This window comes from Cenococcum geophilum, assembly GCF_001692895.1.
Source record: "Cenococcum geophilum 1.58 unplaced genomic scaffold K441scaffold_4, whole genome shotgun sequence".
In the NCBI taxonomy this organism is placed as follows: Eukaryota; Fungi; Ascomycota; class Dothideomycetes; order Gloniales; family Gloniaceae; genus Cenococcum; species Cenococcum geophilum.
Window position 1 is genome coordinate 231,081 of NW_027137562.1, and position 20,082 is coordinate 251,162.

Sequence of the window (20,082 nt, forward strand, 5' to 3'; positions counted from 1 at the left end):
CAGTTTCAAATCGACGTCAGTATCGACGTCAGCCTTTGCCACCTACTTAGTGTGTATAATGAGGCTCTAGAGCCCCTTGCAATGAGGCAGAGTCATTATTCTTTTTATCTTTTGATCTTCCGATCGACACAATCCAACCTGATTTTGTGTTTGCTTGACCAATTTTTGATATTTATATATACTGCTCCCTGCTATGGCGCCTGCTGCCCACTTCAACGGAAACATGGAGCAAGATCAGCTCGAGCCTCTTGCCGTAATTGGATTCTCTTTGAAGTTTCCTGAAGATGCGATCTCGCCAGATTCTTTTTGGAAAATGTTGATGGAGAAAAGATGCGCATCAAAGGAGATCCCAAAGGACCGTATGAACATAGATGCATTGTATCATCCCGATATCGAAAGACATGATACGGTATATAAGCTTATAAGATGTTTCATTTTAGCCCGTACATATCTCAGTGTTGAACTGATACTAATATTGATTCACTCAGATACCAGTGCGGAACGGGCATTTTCTCAAAGAGGATCTCGGCGCTTTCGATGCCCCATTCTTTTCCATCACGGCCACGGAAGCTGCCGGGTTAGACCCACAGCAACGAATTCTCCTGGAAACGGCCTACAGGGCCCTCGAGAACGGTTAGCATTTCCCTTCTAAACTGGGGCGTTTACGAGCATTTTTAATTGGCCTACCTCCAGCTGGACTGCCTATGGAGAAAGTTGTCGGTTCTAAGACGTCAGTCTATACGGGGTGCTTTACGAACGACTATCAAAGCTTCCTTTACAAAGACCCTCAAGCTCCTGCAAAATATGCAGCTACCGGGACAGCCACTACGATGCTTGCAAATCGCATCAGTTGGTTCTTTGACTTTACCGGTCCAAGCGTCAACCTCGACTCCGCATGCTCTAGTAGTATGATGGCACTGGACATGGGCTGCCTAGGCCTATGGAATGGCGACTCAGAGATGGTAAGTCACGTTCAAGGAGAATTAGAACTTGGCCCGTACTTATAACCACTGCCATCAAGGCTATTGTCGGGGGGTGCAACTTGGCATTCGTCCCTGAGCTATTGCTCGCTCTGTCAAACATGAACGTTTTATCACCTGATGGCCGCTGCTACAGCTTTGATGACCGTGGCAACGGGTATGCTAGGGGTGAGGGTTTCGGGGTCGTTATCGTAAAAAGGATTTCTGATGCCATAAGAGACGGAGATACAATCCGTGCAGTGATACGGTCAACTGGCTCGAACCAAGACGGCCGCACCCCCGGTGTATCGCGGCCAAGCAAAGATGCTCAGGAACGCCTAATTAAAGAAACCTATGCAAAAGCCGGACTCGATATGAAGACGACAAGATTTTTCGAAGCACATGGAACTGGTACGGCCGTTGGTGACCCTATAGAATCGGGTGCGATTGGTGCTGCCTTCAGAAAGTACCGTAGTCCGAGCGAGCCGTTGTACATGTATGTCTTTCTCTTCGCTTAATTTTCCTTCCCTCAATTTTCTCGCCAAGTTCAAAAGGTATAGGTCCGCCCTTCCTCAGAGGTAGTATTGATATAAATTTGGGTGTTCGCTAATCATTCATCGTCTCCGCTTTAGTGGCGCAGTGAAGTCCAATATCGGCCATCTTGAAGGTGCAAGCGGTATCGCTGGAGTGATTAAGACTATCATGGTGTTAGAGAAAGGATTGATACCGCCCAACACCAATTTCGAGAAGCTGAATCCGAAGATTGACGCTGAGTTTCTGAATATCGCGGTATGCTTAGTTATTTGTGAGCCATTTGCATTACTAAATGTTCTCGTAGTTTCCTACACAGGCCATCCCTTGGCCTTCTAAAGGCTTGCGGAGAGCTTCCGTCAGTTCATTTGGGTTTGGAGGTTCAAACGGACATGTCATCCTCGAAGATGCGCATCACCATCTTCGTCTACGAAACCTTCCAGGCAATCACTGCACAGCGCGCGATCCTCCTTCAGCTGTGGAAATGCAATTAATCTCCAGAGAGATTGACTCTTTCTTCTTGCCAAATGGCGAGCTCTCTTCTCATTCTAATGGCAGCCGCTCTCAAACCAATGACACCCCCAATGTCAATAGTACTTCTCATGCCAACGGTACGCCCCATGTCAACGGTACTTCCTCTACAAAAAGTCCTTCCCCAATCAATGGGTCTATCGCAACCAATGGCAACAGTTCTTATTCAAATGGATCAAGCCATGTTAATGGGCTCAAAGAATCAAAGTTACTCGTCTGGTCAGCTGCGGAAGAAGATGGTTTGAAGCGTCTGGCCGCAGTGTACAGCGAGCATTTTTCCCAGGTTGAGCAAGATCCCAGCCAAATAGCAACATACCTCAGAAATCTGGCACATACGTTGGGTACGCGAAGGAGTCTGTTGCCTTGGAGGTCCTTTGTCGTTACAGATTCCATTGAACCGTTGCGTGAACTCGATAACTGGACGACGAAGCGGTCCTCGACAGCCCTCGGACTTGGATTCATTTTTAATGGACAAGGAGCTCAGTGGTTCGCCATGGGGAGAGAGCTGTTGGCGTATCCTGTCTTTAAACAGAGTCTCCTTGATGCCGAGAGCTATATGTTTTCACAGGGTTGCTCCTGGTTTCTATTGGGTAAGTTTTCTTTACTCTAAACTCAGTCACCGCCTAACCTTTAGCAGATGAGTTCCAGAAGGGCAAGGAAGAGTCCAAGGTTAATCATCCAGCATACAGCCAAATCCTCTGCACGGCTTTGCAGGTCGCCCTCGTTGACCTTCTTCGAAGCTTTAACATTTTTCCTTCTGGAGTGGTCGCTCACTCTTCCGGTGAGATAGCCGCTGGGTACTGCGCGGGCTTCCTCTCCCGGGAATCGGCCTGGAAGTTAGCTTATTATCGAGGCGCTATAGTAGCGCCGTTGATGAGATCCAAGCAGAATACTGGCACTAAGGATTTCGGGACTATGATGTCCGTGGGGCTTTCCGAAGCTAATGCTCAGGCCTACTTAAATGAACTGAAAAAGGACTTCGGATACGCCGCCGTCGTTGTGGCCTGTATGAACAGTCCAAAGAATGTTACTCTTTCTGGGAATGAGATTCAGATCAATTATTTGAAAGCGCGTCTCGATAATGAGGGTATCTTTGCCCGAAAGCTTCAAGTCCCTGCGGCTTATCATTCTCCACAAATGAACGAGGTTGCAGCCGAGTATCTGGCCTGTATACAGGAACTTGAGCCCGGAAGACTCCCTCCAGAAGCACCGGTGACGATCATGATATCCTCCATTACGGGCGAGAGGGTCACTCCGGGAGAACTGTGCAACCCAGAATATTGGGCAAAAAATATGGTATCCCCGGTGAGATTTTCGCAGGCACTCTCGAAACTTTGCACGCAATCGACCAAAGACCAAAAAGGGGGGATCGATGGCAGCCATCGTAACACTGTTCAGGTACACGACTTGCTTGAGGTTGGTCCACATTCAACCCTCCAAGGAGCGGTCCGAGATATCTTAAAAGAGGTTGGCAAAGACAAGAAAACCACATATAACTCCATACTAATTCGAAATAATTCCGCTTTGCAGACCACAATGGAAGTTGCTGGTCAGCTCCACTGCATAGGTTATCCCCTTGACGTCGCCAAAGTGAATTCACGCGGCATAGGAGATTTCAAGAGTAGTGTAGTTTTAACTGACCTCCCTGAGTACCCTTTCAATCATTCGCAAAGCTATTGGCACGAATCGAGGTTCAGCGGAACGGGGTATAGGTTCCGCAAATTTCCTCGCCTTGACCTACTGGGAACACCAGCGTGGGATTGGAACCCTCTGGAAGCTAAATGGAGGAACATTATCAAAGTCTCCGAAATCCCTTGGATAGAAGATCATAAGGTTTGAACTCACTCCCACCGGAAATACACCAAGCTCATTATTGCAGATCAATGGCACAATTCTGTACCCAGGAGCTGGCATGCTTGTTATGGCCATCGAGGCTGTTCAGCAACTTGCCGACCAGAGCAGAAAAATAATCGGATTTAACATCCGTGATGCTACGCTTCATACCCCTCTAAACGTACCGACCCGTTCTGAAGGAATTGAAACACAATTCACACTGCGTCCTCTGACAGACTCATCTGAAAAGAATTCTGGCTGGTTTGACTTCAGGCTTTGCACCTGTAACGATGCTGAGTGGTTCGAGAACTCCCACGGGTCAATTCAAGTCGAATATGAAGAAGCTCCGTCAGAAGTCGATGCCGGAAAAGAAACGGCGGCCAGGCTGGCTGAGTACAGGGAAAAATTCAAGAAAGGTCTCAGAGACTGTTCCAGGCCTGTGGATACCGATTTTATGTATGGACGCATGTTGGATTCTGGGTTTGCCTATGGTCCAGCTTTCAGGCCCTTAGTAAATCTGGCTTGCAGTGAGGATGGTCAGGCAACCGCCGAAGTACTAACCTATCAATGGTCCAACAATCCGGATGCACCTCACGCTCAGCCTCATGTTCTTCATCCTACAACGTTTGACGGTATGTTGCAGATGATCTTTAATGCTCTTACACGAGGTGGCGAAGACCCATTTCCAACTACTATTCCAACAAGAATCTCCAAACTCTGGATGTCAAGTTCTGGTTTCAGCCATCCAGATACTGACGCACTATGCTGTTATGCACGATCACAACGGGTAGGTTATCGTGGAACTCAGTCTTCTCTTATTGTGGTGGACAAGGAGACACACATTCCATGCATGTTAGTGGAGGGTATAGAGACAACTCTTGTAGCATCCCACGAAGCATCGGTCTATTCAAACGCTACCGAAAAACAGCTCTGCCACAGCATCGACTGGAAGCCAGATATTGATCTCCTTGACAGGCAGCACACTCTGGCATATTGTGAAAGCGCTCGTGGTTCTGAGCCTGAGCCCGTTCAGTTCTTCGAAGAGGTAGAGTTTCTCATGACGGTGTTCGTGTCCAGAGCCTGGAATACACTACGCGAAAACGCAATAAAAGTTCCCAAGCCGCATCTAGAAAAGTATGTTGCGTGGATGAAACATCAAATGGAACTGCTCGAGACTGGAAAATCACGATATAGTGTGACTGAATGGAAGCGTTTATTGAACGACTTCGAATATCAAGAGGCCCTTTGCGAGAGGTTAGAAAACGGATCTAAGCAAGGGTTATTCTATGTTACGGTCGGACGTAATCTAGTAGGCATGCTTTCTGGCGAGGTAGATCCCCTCAACCTCCTATTCCAAGGTGACCTCGTTGCGGACTACTACTTTGATCTTTGGGACAACCTCCCTTGTATCCAAACTTTCCGGAAGTACCTGGATGCACTCGCCCATAAAAATCCTAGAATGAAGATTCTCGAGGTCGGCGCAGGCACCGGTGCTATGACCAGACATGTGCTGGCCAATTTAATGCAACACGGAGAGGATGAGACCGGAGCCCCAAGGTTTGCTCAGTTCGACTACACTGATATTTCAAGATCGTTCTTTAAGAAGGCCCAGGATAGATTTGGACATAACAACAGGAGGTTGCATTTCAAGGCATTGAATATTGAAGAGAATCCTGTGGAACAGGGATTTGAGGAAGGCTCATATGACTTAGTTGTTGCTTCAGCTGTAAGCTCTACTGCTGACTAGTGGTCTATTAACTAGTCCGCCATGCTAATTTACGACAGGTGATACACGCCACCCACGATCTAGAAGCAACATTGAAAAACGTGCACAAACTTCTTAAGCCGTAAGTTGGATCAAAAGGGTACATGAATGCACACTAACCTTGGAAGTGGTGGAAAACTCGTCCTGTCCGAGATTATTAACCCGGAAACCTTCCGGGCAGGCTTCTCTTTTGGATTACTGGAAGGATGGTGGTTAAGTGAGTACAGCAATGTTCCTTGGAAGCCACCAGTGAGCTGACTTGAAAGGCCATGAGGAATATAGACGATGGAGTCCTTGTATCTCCGAGGAGAAGTGGGATGAGGTCCTCTCCAACAGCGGATTCTCGGGAGCAGAATTAGTGCTCCGAGACTATGCTAAAGAAGTGTGCCACGAGTACAGTATCATTGTGTCCACAGCGCAAGAACCTACGCCTACCACGCCAGCGATACCAAATTCTGCGATTATAGTGAATAAGAACTCTGCCACTCAACGCACGCTTGCGCAGCAAGTTCAAAAGCAACTAGAGTCGCTCGGAAGTGCAACGCAAGGTATTATTTCCCTTGAAGAAGCGATATCAAGCGGGGTCTTGAACAAAGCGGTCGGAATTTTCCTTCTGGAAGTGGACAAACCACTGTTCCCTAGCCTGAACCAGGAGAACTTCGCAGCATTGCATTCTGCACTCATTTCTACCCAGTCACTGATTTGGGTGACGGGAAATAACCGCAAAAACCCAGAGTTCGGAATTGTGGATGGACTTGGAAGAGTGCTCTGTTCTGAAAATAGCGAGCTTGTGTTTACAACACTCTCTCTAGAAGATCCGGTTACTAGCCCAGATCGACACGCGAAACATATTGTCGACATTTTCGAACGTACATCAACATCGATTCCCGACGACTGTGAGTCTGGATATGTGGAACGAGACGGAATGCTCCACATCAGTCGGCTTGTGGAAGCAGCTTACTTGAATCATGACGTCCACATGAAGAGTATTCCGCAGCAGGTCGAGGTCCAGGAATTCGGTGCTGGGCCGCCGTTGAAGTTAAGCGTTGCATCCCCGGGCTTGCTGGATAGCTTGCAGTTTCTCGAAGATAAGGATGTCGACTTTACCGAGCCTTTAGGGCCTGACGATGTGGAGATCGAAGTTAAAGCAGCTGGAGTGAATTTTATGGACTGTCTTGTTGCCCTCGGTCGAATCAATCAGAGCACCATGAGCGCCGAGTGTGCTGGAGTCGTAAGACGTGCCGGCGAAGCGTCTGGATTTCACGCAGGCGATCATGTCGCCGCATCTACCTTGGACACAATGAAAACGATAGTCCGAGCACCGTCGCTATGCTGTGTTAAGATTCCGGAAAAAATGTCGTTTACAGAAGCAGCTGCGCTGCCAATTAATTTCGTCACAGCGTGGTATTCGCTGGAAGAAATAGCGCGAATTCGCAAAGGAGAGACCATATTAATCCATTCAGGATCCGGAGGAACTGGTCAGGCTGCAATCCAAGTTGCGCGCCATTTCGGTGCTCAAGTGTTCACAACTGTGGGCTCCGAGGAGAAGAAGAAACTTCTCATGGATTTATACGACATTCCCGAGAATCACATCCTATACAGCAGAGACAACTCCTTTGCGAAAGGCATTAAGAGACTTACAGGTGGCAGGGGAGTAGATGTTATTCTGAACTCATTAGCCGGAGAACTCCTTGTAGCGTCGTGGGAATGCATTGCACCCTTTGGACGCTTTATCGAGATCGGAAAAAAGGATATCTGGGGCCACGGAAAACTCCCGATGTTCCCGTTCGCAAAGAACGTAGGCTTTAGTGCCGTTGATATCGCTTCCATGCCTGCCGAGAAATTTCCATTAATCCAACGAGCACTAAAGTCGGTTGTAGACCTAGTGGCAGCCGGAAAAATGCATAGCGCTCTTCCTTTACAGGTTTATGGAATTTCTGAAGTCGAGAAATCCTTCAGGTTAATGCAAAGCGGTAAGAATACAGGCAAGATGGTCATTCAAATGAACAGCGAAGAAGCTGTGCTAGTAAGTGAATTCTGAGCGGTATATCTCGATGACCCCTAACCGGCTATACAGACTGCTGCCGACACAAAACCGACATTCAAATTTTCTGCCAATGCTTCGTATCTAATTGCAGGGGGGCTTGGTGGACTCGGCCGAGTTATTACACGTTGGATGGTCGAGAGAGGTGCAAAAAATCTGATCCTCCTATCCCGTTCAGGTCCACGGAGTGAGGTAGCAAAGAAGATGGTCCACGAATTGCAGGCTCAAGGCGTACAAATTGCGACTCCAACCTGTAACGTGGCTGATGAATTGGCATTATCAACCGCTTTGGAGCAGTGTGCTAAGACAATGCCACCGATTATGGGATGTATTCAGGCTTCCATGGTATTGAAGGTATGTGTGCTGGAGTTTGAATAAAAATTGACCTTCAGAATCTCTGACGACGACAGGACTGTATCTTCGAGAAAATGTCTTTTGAGGACTGGACAGCTGCCATCCAGCCCAAGGTCGACGGCACACGAAATCTGCATAATATTTTACCCAAGAATATGGACTTTTTCATCTTTCTTTCTTCAATCGCCGGTATTTTCGGCTCACCCGGCCAAAGCAATTACAGTGCTGGTAATTCTTACCAAGATGCCCTCGCGCAATACCGGGTCGCCAATGGTCAAAAGGCTATATCGCTGGACCTAGGCATCTTTAGTTCAGCGGGTATCTTGATCGACAACAAAGACATGGCTGACAAATTCAACGCACGCTCAGTGTTCCAGCCAGTAACTGAAGAGGAGCTTCTGGCACTTCTTGAAATTTACTGTGATCCCGCGGTGGGGCTTCTTTCCCCATTGAAGTGCCAGCCCGTCATAGGAATCGGGACGATGGCCAGCCTGCGCGAACGGGGGGTAGATGAGGCATATTGGATGCGCAAGGCGTTCTTCCGTCACTTGTACCAGATTGATGGAACCAACTCTGCATCATCAGCATCATCTGGCAAGTCAATTAACTATGTCGCAATGTACACTGCATCCAGCTCGCTCGCAGAGGCAGGGGCTGTTGTATCCCAGGCTTTGATGGCCAAGCTATCGGAGACGCTGTCCATTCCCGTCGAGGAGTTAGATTTGAACAAGCGGATGCATACGTATGGGGTGGATTCCCTTGTTGCCGTTGAACTGCGGAACTGGTTTGCGAGGGAATGGAGTGCTGACGTGGCTATTTTCGATATCCTCGGAGCAACACTTGCTGATGCTGGCATGNTAGCGGCCGGGAAGAGTTTGCACCGCCAGGCTGCGTGGATGGAATAATAGGCATGCTTCTAGGAAATTAATGCAATAGCCAGTTAAAGAAGGTTAAAACACCTTAAAGATAGACTTTAGTTCTATAGCAAAAGTTTGATGTCGTGCCAAGATCCATGGGCTGACCTTCCTCCTGAAAATCCTCCTGAAAATCCCCCTGATATTATGCTTTTCTTATCTACAGCGACTCGCTTCCGGATAAGGGCTCCCGTTCTGCCAGGACTTGGCAGGAGTCAGTGTGCGGCACGTGCGTTGCCCCGAGTCACTTGAGCGTCGGATTTATGAAATACATAAGTCTGGTACATCATTTGGGGATCCTCATTATTGATTCACCTCTGGGCCCATGCACCCGTGCTTCATGTGCTTACGATACCTTGAAGATCACTTATTCTTGCGGACCGTGTGCGCCGTACCACTCGTTCTTACAGCAGTATTAACTGTTACCAGTGGTGTCATTGTGCTCGTCTACCGCACGGAACCAACCTAATCAGTCCTTCACCCGATAACTATTGCCATACGCGAACCGCTCATTCCCGTCACCTTCTAACGTAGCTGATGGGGCTATGAAGGTGTCCCTAGTTACCAAGGTTTTGAACATAGACGGAATTTGTTTGCAAAACCTGCAAACCTTCATAATTAGGGACGCCTTCATAACCCAATCACCTACGTTATTGAAATCTTCTTCTACCTTTTTAACCCTCTTTCCTCAGCGCGCCCAAACGCCCCAAGTTGAATTCCATCGCCCGGCATGGCTCGTCCAAGAGCAGGATCACAGTCAGATTGTCGCACGACAGACATCCGGGTGCTGTCACCCACTGCATTGCACGGTGAATCTTCATGGCGCCATGAATCCACTACCTTAGCACGCACTTCCTGGCCCTTGATCCTGGCTTTCCTCCTGCAATACTCCCTTCCTGTAGCCTCCGTTTTCACTGTCGGTCACCTGGGCAAAATCGAACTCGGCGCCGTCTCACTCGCAGGCATGACCGCAAATATTACCGGTTATGCTGTTTACCGAGGCCTCGCCACCGCCCTCGACACGCTATGCGCTCAGGCCTACGGTTCCGGGCACAAGACGCTTGTGGGGTTGCATATGCAGCGGATGGTCTGTCTTTTGTGGATGGTTACAATTCCCGTCGGACTGATCTGGTTTAGCAGTCCCTGGATCCTGAGCATGATCGTCCCGGAGAAGGAGACGGCTCGCATGGCGGGATTGTATCTACGCATCTTGCTACTAGGAGCGCCGGGATGGAGCGCCTTCGAAGTAGGAAAACGTTTTGTTCAAGCACAAGGCATTTTTACGGCGCAGCTGTGCATCCTTCTTGTGCTAGCTCCGTTGAACGGCTTCCTCCACTGGCTGTTCGTGTGGCATTTCAAATGGGGATTCGTGGGCGCACCGATTGCTGTCGCAGTGACGAATACGCTCCTACCACTTTCGCTGATTGCATATGTGCGCTTCGTTGACGGCATTCAATGCTGGGGTGGCTTCGCGAAAAGCCATTTGAGAACTGGGGCCCGATGATTAGTCTCGCTCTTCCAGGACTGCTGATGGTCGAAGCCGAGTGGCTGGCTTTCGAGATTCTAACCCTATCCTCCAGTTTCCTCGGACCTGATGTTCTTGCAGCGCAGAGCATCGTCATAACGCTCGCGACACTTGCCTCACAAGTTCCCACCCCGCTCAGCATCGCCGCTTCCACGCGTGTCGCGAACTTAATAGGTGCTGAGCTGGCCTCTCAAGCGCGGTTGGCAGCTAAAGTTGCCCTGGCGGGTGGAGTTTGCGTCGGCGCCTTCAACGCCGCTGTTTTTGCGAGTTTGAGGAACTACATCCCTCGACTATTTACGAACGACGAGGATGTTGCTAGATTAGTGGCAACCCTCCTTCCTTTATGCACAATGTTCCAGATGCTCGACGCGCTTGCGACCGGGTGCAATGCCTTGCTTAGGGGCATTGGGAGACAGGAGGTCGGTGGATATGTTTGCCTAGGGTGCTTTTACATCGTATGTCTACGTGTACTCCCGCTAAGTTTTATAATGCGAAGGCTGACAAAGAACAAAGGTTGGGCTGCCAATTTCGTATGTCTTAGCATTTGTCGCGCACTGGGATCTATTTGGCCTTTGGGCTGGACCTTCATTGGCTCTTGGACTGTATGCCAGCTCTCCTCCCACTACATTATTTTATCCCGTTGCTGAGCTAATATTTACAGGGTTGCTGCCATTGAAGCATGCTTCCTGTTTACCACAGGCTGGGATCAGGCAGTCGAGGAAGCGAAGACGAGAATTCCACTACTGCAAAATGGATACTAAAGAAAAGCCTCGCGGCTAATAGATCACGCCCGGGTTACGATAACAAAATGTGGCATTTAAAGTCTATTGGGGTGTCTTTTGGATGAGATCTAATGTACTACTCTAAATCCCATGATAAATGTATATTATGAGTGGATGAAATCTTCAAAAGCGTTTAAGGCGCAATTAAAACTGTCGAGGTCAGACTAGCAGACAATTAAATTAATCGTAAGAGTGCGACTGAAGGCATTTGTTGACATAGGATGATTTACAGCACTGAAATCACGGATCAACTGAAAGCTCAAGTAGGAGAAGATGGAAGCGCTGCCAGACCTTTAAAGCTTAATTCTTACTCCAGCTCAACTGCGTATAAAGCTCCAACACCGCCACTTTATTAAAAATTTTCTGATTCTAAGCCTACTTTTGCCTCGGCTAGCCCATTGGTTCCATTCGCCTACACTCTCGTCTCCAACACTCATTCGTCTTTGCCACTCCAATATTAGCTACAATATTTTCAAGCACCTTCACAAACCCCCTGACTTCCTCAACGGAATCTATATAGTGTACCAAGCTGACTCTAATTATGCCATCTGCTGGTAGCTTCAGCACGTCATGGACCGGTGTTATGGATCTCATTTGCTATAACCTCTGACAAACACCCCGCAACGCAGAAGCAGACAAATGAAACTCTATATGTTGGAAAACAAGCCCGCAACGATATCACGTGATGAGACTTGTGGGAGAAATCTCTTGGCAGGAATCTAACCAATCAGACAACTTCGACCGTCGGTCGAAGTTCCTTAAAATATCTTCAACCACCTATATAGAAAATAAGTAATACACAGAGTTTTAGCCCTATAACCTTACTTTAATAGGTTATAAGCCTGGGTTTGCGCCTAACGAGCTAAATCTAATTACTTTATTATTAACGATAATTGCTATCACGATATTACTACACGGGCGTTAAAAAGTTGTTAAACGTTTAACTAACTTATAACGCCAAAAACCTATAATAAGCGGCTACGTAGCTGCCAATGACGGACTCTATACCGAATATAATAAGAGGATCCTACTAAGGACGAGCCTAGCACAGTCCGTAATTAAATAGCGGTATTAGAGGCTTAGAAGGACCTCTTATTTAGTAGATAACCTTATTATTATTAATAAATAGAATAATAGAGTTTTAAGAATAAAGCCTTATAATAACCGTATTAGTAGCGGATTAGAAGAAGCTTATTAGAACTGCCTATACTAGCTAAGGAATATATTAAGTTAAAACCTATACTGTTATAGCACTGGCAGAAAATGGCAGAACTTGGTTAGCAGAACTTAGCAGATCTTCGTACTGGCAAGTTGCCACAGATTGCCGCATATTGCGGTCATGTGACGCGGAGATCTTATAAAACATCGAGCGGCGCTCCTTTTCTTCTCCTTTCTTTTCCCTAGCTTTAGATTCTCGTTTATAGACAATCCAATTGTATAGGCTTGCGTGTCTCTCTTACCGTGCTTATACCTTAATTAATTAAGTCGCTAACATTATCTAAAGCTCTCTCTACTCTCTCTTTCTAAGAAGGAACTTAAATATATCTATAAGACTATAAATAGGACAAGAATATAGAATAAGACCCTAAGGAAAAGAATAAAACCCTAAGAAAAGGACCTATAAAATACGCACAGACTAGAACCCCTAAAGAAATTACCCAGAATTACCTAATACCCCTATTACTATGCTATAAAATATAGTAGCAGGCAAAGTAGCTATAGGACCCTTAAATACCTTAGATAAGGAAATAATTAATATTTTAACCCCCTAGGTAGAGCTTATAGTAGCTAATACTAAAATTAAATAACTATAAGAGCTGCTTAAAGCTAGAGATATCCCTATATCTAATAATAAGTTATTATTAGATAATTAAAGACTTACTATAGTCCTTTAGGCCTTATTTTAGCGCTTTAGTAGATTTATTAAGGCCTATATAGCATTAAAGCGGTTAGTAAAGGTTATAGATCCCCCGTTACTTATAGATGGAATAAACCTAATATTTAATAATTAGAAGCTTTAATTACGGGATAAGCTTAAAGTTAATACTAACTACTTTCCTACCCCCTAAGCTAAGATAGCTTATATCTTTAGCCGTACTAATAAAGACACCTAGATATATTTACGCCTATAATATACTAAAGACTTAGTAAGCCCCTTTATCTTCTATTTATAAAGACCCTTTTAAAGTATAAAACGCCCGCCTTAGCTATAAAAGCCTAAATATAAAAATAGTAAAGACCTTTTTAGCCTTTTAGACCTACTTTTTATACCTGGCCGGATAGGCCTAGATCCCCTAAGAAGACCTACTACTAGACCTCTTTAATAAGCTTACCCTAGACCTATAGCGGGCCGTATTACTAGCTTATACTATAGTATAGATATTAAAAGAACTTATAGACTATTACCTAGCTATTAACTAAGGCCTTTATTAAATTAAGGTATACGCCAATTAGCTAAAAATTAGAAACCTTATAACTAGGCTATAAGTACTCTAAGAATAGCCTATAATGCCCTAGTATAATTAGCAACCCCTATAGCACTAGCCGCTTAGCCTATTGTTAACCTAGTAGCTAACCGCGCAGCTACCTTTACTATATGTCTAGTGTACACCTAGCCTATATATAGCGACCTCTATATATAGGCCCTTAGTAATTAAGGAGCTTACTTTTTATACGGTTAACCTAGCTACCTTATAAGGAACTGCCTAATAAAGGTAAAGATAAACGAGGTCCTATTAATTTAGGAGGATGGCATAGAGTTAGAAAAAGAGGAACCCTAGGGTTAAAAGGAATTAATATATTATATGTTAATTTAGGTTAGCTAGTTAATAAAAAAAGCTACACTATCCCTTATACTTTATTCCGTAATAGATATTAAGTTTTAACCTTTGCTTTAGCTAACTTAGGAGTAAATACCTTTACCTTAATTAATATAAAGTGTGCTGTAAAACTAGCTAACTTTTTAAATGCGTCTTTAGAGGAACTGCCTAAGCTAATTTCTATTTATAGGTATAATGGATAGGTAGAACTATCTATTATAACTATATTGCGGATTTACCTTTATATTAACGGATAAAGGTAGTATAATATCCCCTTCCTTATTACGGACCTAGGAAGCTATAATATAATTTTAGGAAGAAAATAGCTAGCCTATTTAGGCTTATAGCTAGATATATAGAGTAGACGGCTTATCTAGCCCAAAACTCTACCCCTAACTCCTTCCTTTATAAAAGAAATTAGCATTATAATAGAAAATCTTATACGGCCTTAGATTAATACTATTTACTAGGCTGATGCTATGCGTAGGGACTAGGCCTTTAGGAAAGATATATAGCTTAATCCGCAACGGATCCGTATACTACGCCGCCCCTAGACTACCTATATTACGCTACCCGCATTAAAGACCTAGGAAGTTAGTAATAACTTAAAAAAGCCCCCTATAGAGAGCTTAGGCCCTATATAGCTATAAAAGATAGTAAGGAACATTAGACGCTATACTAAACTAATAGACTAAAGGGATAATTTGCGGAAGATGGAATAGGAGCTAAGAAAGATTATAAACCCTAGACCGCAAAATACGGTCTGGTAAATAGCTATAAGGAAACCTACAGACCTTCTACTAGTTAGTATCTGCTATATTAGCGCCGTAGGATTCTACCAGAACTTAGTTTAGCCTAATACTATTACTTTTATAACTAGCTTATACGAAATTAACCAAATACTTAAGGAAAAGAAAGTAAGTTTAGTGGATAGGAAAGTGAGCTTATAGATAAGGAGCTAGTAGAATAGAAAATACCCTATTAATACCAAAAGTTTAAGGATATATTCTCTAAGGTAGTATCCGATATACTTTTACCGTATTAACTGTACGACTATAAGATTGAGATTGAGTTAGATAAGGAAAACTCCCTTAGCTATACCCCCCTCTATAAATAATCTATTGCTAAGTTATAGGCTACTAAGTAGTACCTTATTAATAACCTAGTAAAGGGGTTTATTAAGCCTAGCTAGGCCCCTTTTACCTCCCCTATTCTTTTTGCAAAAAAGCTAAATAAAGAACTTTGTTTCTATATTAACTACTATAAACTTAATAATATAACCCGTAAAGACCGTTATCCGCTACCCTTACTTAATAAGACACTGGCCTAAATAAATAGAGCTAAGGTATTTATAAAGCTTAATATCTATTAGGCTTTCTACCGAATTAGAATAAACCCTAAATTTATAGATCTTATTATATTTTGGACTTAATATAGATTATATAAGTATAAAGTACTTCCTTTTAAACTGACTAATGGATTAGCTACGTACCAACAATATATAAATAATGTACTCTTTAACTACCTTAATAACTTCTGCACAGTCTATCTGGATAATATTATAATTTACTTTAAAAATAAGTTAAAATACGAGGAGCACGTCTATAAGGTCCTATAATAACTCTATAAGGCTGGCCTTTAGGCTAATATTAAGAAGTTAGAATTTAGTATAAAGTATATAAAGTACCTAGGGTTTATTAGTATAGACGGAATTAAAGCTGGCCTAGAAAAGACGGCTGTAATTAATTAGTAGGAACTACTACTAACCATAAAAGGGATATAGTTATTCTTAGGCTTCTGTAACTTCTACTAACGCTTTATTAAGAACTATAGTAGGATTACTTAGCCCCTTAGCTGCCTTACTATAAAGAACCGACTCTTCTACTTTAACACTATATATAAGTAGGCTTTTAATAAGCTTAAAAAATAACTAGTCTCCGCTCCCTTACTCGCCCACTTTAACTTAAAATAGCCCTTAATGCTAGAAATAGATGCCTTAGATAGTGTTATTACTGGAGTTTATTCCTAAAAGTAGATAGACGGAGAATAGCACCCTATTGCCTACTACTTAAAGACTATAATAAAGGCTGAGCTAAACTACCCAATCTACGATAAAGAAATGTTGGCTATTATCTCTAGCTTTTAGCACTGGCGAGTATAGCTAGAAGGGACCCCTAAGCCTATTTAGGTAGTTTTAGATTATAAGGCCCTAGAATACTTTATAATAACTAAGGCCCTTACGGCCTAGTAAGCGCGCTAGGCAAACATTTTATCCTAGTTTAACTTCCTAATTATATATAGGCTAGGCGCTACTAACCGTGCGGATACTCTTATAAGACGTAAACAGGACCTAAATAACTAGATAGCCGTGAAGATCTTATTATAGACCTAGATGCTACTATAACTAGAGTACCTTAACCCTCGGATATAGGAAGAATTAAGTACTAAATCTCTAAGCGCTGAGATATGTCCTATTAACCTTACGGAATTTAACCTTATTAATAAACTACTGTAAGTAAACCGTATGGACCCTTTTCTATAGGAATACCGTAAAAAGGTAAAGGATGTTACTAGCCTATAGTCCCTTAAAAATGGACTGCTTAAGTACTAGGAATAGCTAGTAGTAGTAAAGGAACGGAACTTACGAACCCGGCTTATTACTAAAGCATATATCTAGGTCTCTACAGCTTACCCTAAAAAAATAAAACCTATAAGATTATTAGTAATTATTACTACTGGCCCGGAATAGTTATAAATATTAACCATTATATACGGAACTGCAATAACTGCTATAGGTTTATAATTCTACAATATAAGACCCTAGGACTATTAAAACCTCTCTTAATACCCAACTGCCTCTAATAGTATATCTTTATAGACTTTTATAAGCTACCTATAGACCGCGATAGATATAATATGGTTATAATTCTAATTAACTGCTTTAGTAAGCGCCCGTTTTTAGTTCCCTATTATAAGAATATTAATGCTAAGGAGGCGGCCCAACTATATATTTACTATATCTACTATATTTACGGACTACTAAATACTATAGTATCCGATTATGGCCCGTAATTTATATTGGCCTTCTAAAACAAGTTTACCTAACCAAAACTACAAAATAGGGGCTAGTTTCTCTACTACCTCTTAGCCTAATCTCCCCAGAAATCTTCTAGTAGGATTAGTAAGGAGAAAAGGGTATAAGGATAGTAAAAACTAGGAAAACCCCCCTATAAGACACAAAATGCCAAGGCCCGGTAGGCCTAAAAAGAAACCTCCTATAGAAATAAGTGATAATAAGTCTATATCTATATTCACTTTTTCTAGCCCTTCTCCTTCTCCTGGCCTATTTGGGACAGGAGAAAAAAGAGGACATCCTTAGTCTTCTACTGAAAAAGAAAACTAAAAACCTACAAAAAAGACAACCAAACTAATGACTTTTACGGCTGGTATACCTAGTATATCTTTCTCTCCCCTTTCTCCAGAATAACACCTATAAAAGGCTCTAGATAGCCTAACCCAGGCCTATAAAGGGCTAGAAGAAGAAGAAGAAGATAAAAAGAAATAAGGTAAATAGCTAGAGGACTATACACGTAGTATCCTAGCAGGAGAAAATCCCTTTATAAAAGGAAAAGAAAAAACAAAAGATGTCCAAAAGGGCTAGTTGAAGAAGTAAGAGCTCTCTGTAAGGAGGTAGCCTCTACTAAAGAAACCTACGCAGAGAGGCTAAAGAAGGACCTCCCTACTTCGTCCTCTCTACCCTCCTCAATACTACTATTTCCTACCCCTTCTACTTCTACTAGAAGTAAGAAAAAGCAGCTATAAGAAAGAAAGTTAGTCCTAGTTATAGACTAAAAGGACTAATCTCTAGATACCTTCTCTCTATGAAATAAAGTTAATTAACTATTTGCATTAAAACTGCAAGTGGAAAAACCTATTTTAGCATCTATAGCTAGAACCAGAGGAAAACAAAATATTCCCCTTATGACTACGGAAGAGTATAATACAGATTTCCTTGTCAAATATAAGGAAATCTAGCATAACTGCTTTACCTTTTAAAGAGAATAAAAACTAGAACTATGGGCTTAAGTTATAGCCCATAGGGTTCCTACCCTACCTTTCCTAGAAGAAGGAGGCTCTAAGCTTCTAAAAGAAGAAATTGAGACTTTTAATCCTATAAGGATACAAGGACTACCTAGATGGATCTTATCTAGTNTAAAAAGACACGATCCATAGACNAGATTTANCTCTATAGTTTTTACTATAGAGAACGAAGAAAAAAGACAAGAAATCCTTAAATAAAAAGAGATATTAATTGCAGGCACAGCTACTAAGGTAGTAAAATACCTTAAAGTCTCTCCTACTACGCAGTGTAATAGCTGCCAAAAATTTGGCTATATAGGAGACAGATGCTCTACTAGGGCCTATAGATATTATGCGGCTGCATATCTATCTAAAGACCACGTCTGTCCTACCTATATAGTAGGGGGCAGGCCTTATAAGCATACTACCCCTCTTTATATTAATTGTAAAGAAAAACACTTTACTAATAGCAAAGACTGCGAGGTTCTTAAAGCAGCTAGACTAATAGATAGTACTAGTATAGAAGATTCTATAGAAGAATAAAATTAATAGAATTCTAGAAGGAGGTAACTCTTACTAGGCTTTTGGGTAAAAGATAGTAGAGAGTAAAAGGATAGAAATAAATTGCAAAAGGATAGGGATAGGGGTTAGGATTTCTTATAGTTTTTCTTACCATTTTCTCATTCCCTAGTAGTTGTAGTATCTTAGTATTTTACTAGGAAACTATAAACTCCTAATTTAGGGGTTTATAAACTACTAGGACATAGCTACTAGTATATATTAAGCTGCCTAGAAAGGATTTATATATATAGAACTATAGCGCTATAGCCCAAGGCTGCATGCGTAGTATTGTACGTAGTATAATATAATGGATATAAAAAAAATAAAAAAAATAAAAACAAGTTTACCTAGATCCTAGGTAACGGGACTAGCCTAGTTATAGCAGGAATATCTCGGTAAAACACTCGACAGATAAATTCTAACGCTTTAACTAAAATCTGCCAGATTAATTGAATTACCGAAGTCCGTTAAAGACCGCGTGCGTATATACGCACGCATCAACCACTAAGCCCCTGACTATTTAATTATATAATTTTCTTATTATTCCTTTCTCTTCTTTACGTGATGTCTTGTTTTTAGCGAGAGCTATATACCCTTAGATTTAGATAGAATTTATATTATTCCTTTAAATCTCCCCTAAAGTCTCTACGCGCCCTTATATTATATTACGTTAATACTAATACCCTTAAAATAGTAAATAAACTTAAATCCGCTATGTTAACTATTATGGCCCTAGTTAGGGAATAAATAACTATAATATAACAGTCCTTTATAGATGCCTTGGCCTAGCAACAAACTATACTAAAAGCTTAGTATTAGTAATTAATTAAAATAATATATAAAGAACTCCATAACGCTAAAGTACTTGCGTTAGAAACCCTAATAATAATACCTATAAATAAAATTAAAATAACTGTATATAAACCTAACCTATTAAATACAAACCCTAAACTAGTAATAGTAGCTTAACCCGTACCTATAATAAACCTAATACCTACTATAAAATTTAAAAAGCTCCCTAACCCTCTAATGTTTAATAGAAATTAAAATAACCTATATCCCTTTATAACTAAGCTCTGTCTTAAACTTTTAATAAACTATAACTAATACCCTACTAAAGCTAGCAAGATTAGCTATAGAATGTCTTATTTAAATAAAGACACTATATAAACTATAGACCTATTCTTCTATAACGGCACCTTCGTTAATTTTAAAATCTTTATTTCTCTATTAGAATAAATATATAATGTTAGTTACATAAGGTAATATCATATAGCTACGGTTTGTAGATAGTATAATAATTGTTATTTTTATCCCCTTAATAAGGGAGGGCGAGGAGCTTAAGGCTCCTCGCCACGTTAGTGCCGCGGCGACACATAATAGC

The 20,082-nt window shown here is 42.4% G+C and overlaps 2 protein-coding genes across 2 annotated transcripts; both read left to right on the forward strand.

The window, feature by feature from the left end:
- Positions 1–223: 223 nt before the first annotated feature.
- pks3 (polyketide synthase) lies at positions 224–9,020 on the forward strand (the record flags this gene model as incomplete). Its single annotated transcript, XM_067652593.1, has 12 exons — positions 224–409; positions 489–633; positions 694–962; positions 1,022–1,455; positions 1,592–1,748; positions 1,798–2,611; positions 2,659–3,854; positions 3,901–5,580; positions 5,640–5,701; positions 5,902–7,645; positions 7,697–8,017; positions 8,074–9,020. 12 exons carry the CDS (start codon positions 224–226, stop codon positions 8,920–8,922), a joined length of 7,857 nt encoding a protein of 2,618 aa, XP_067508698.1. The 3' UTR covers positions 8,923–9,020.
- A 641-nt stretch (positions 9,021–9,661) lies between these two features.
- Positions 9,662–11,444, forward strand: K441DRAFT_692812 (MATE efflux family protein; the record flags this gene model as incomplete). Its single annotated transcript, XM_067652594.1, has 4 exons — positions 9,662–10,363; positions 10,420–10,911; positions 10,970–11,058; positions 11,118–11,444. The coding sequence occupies 4 exons, from the start codon at positions 9,662–9,664 to the stop codon at positions 11,215–11,217; spliced, it is 1,383 nt and encodes a 460-aa protein (XP_067508699.1). The 3' UTR covers positions 11,218–11,444.
- Positions 11,445–20,082: the final 8,638 nt, after the last annotated feature.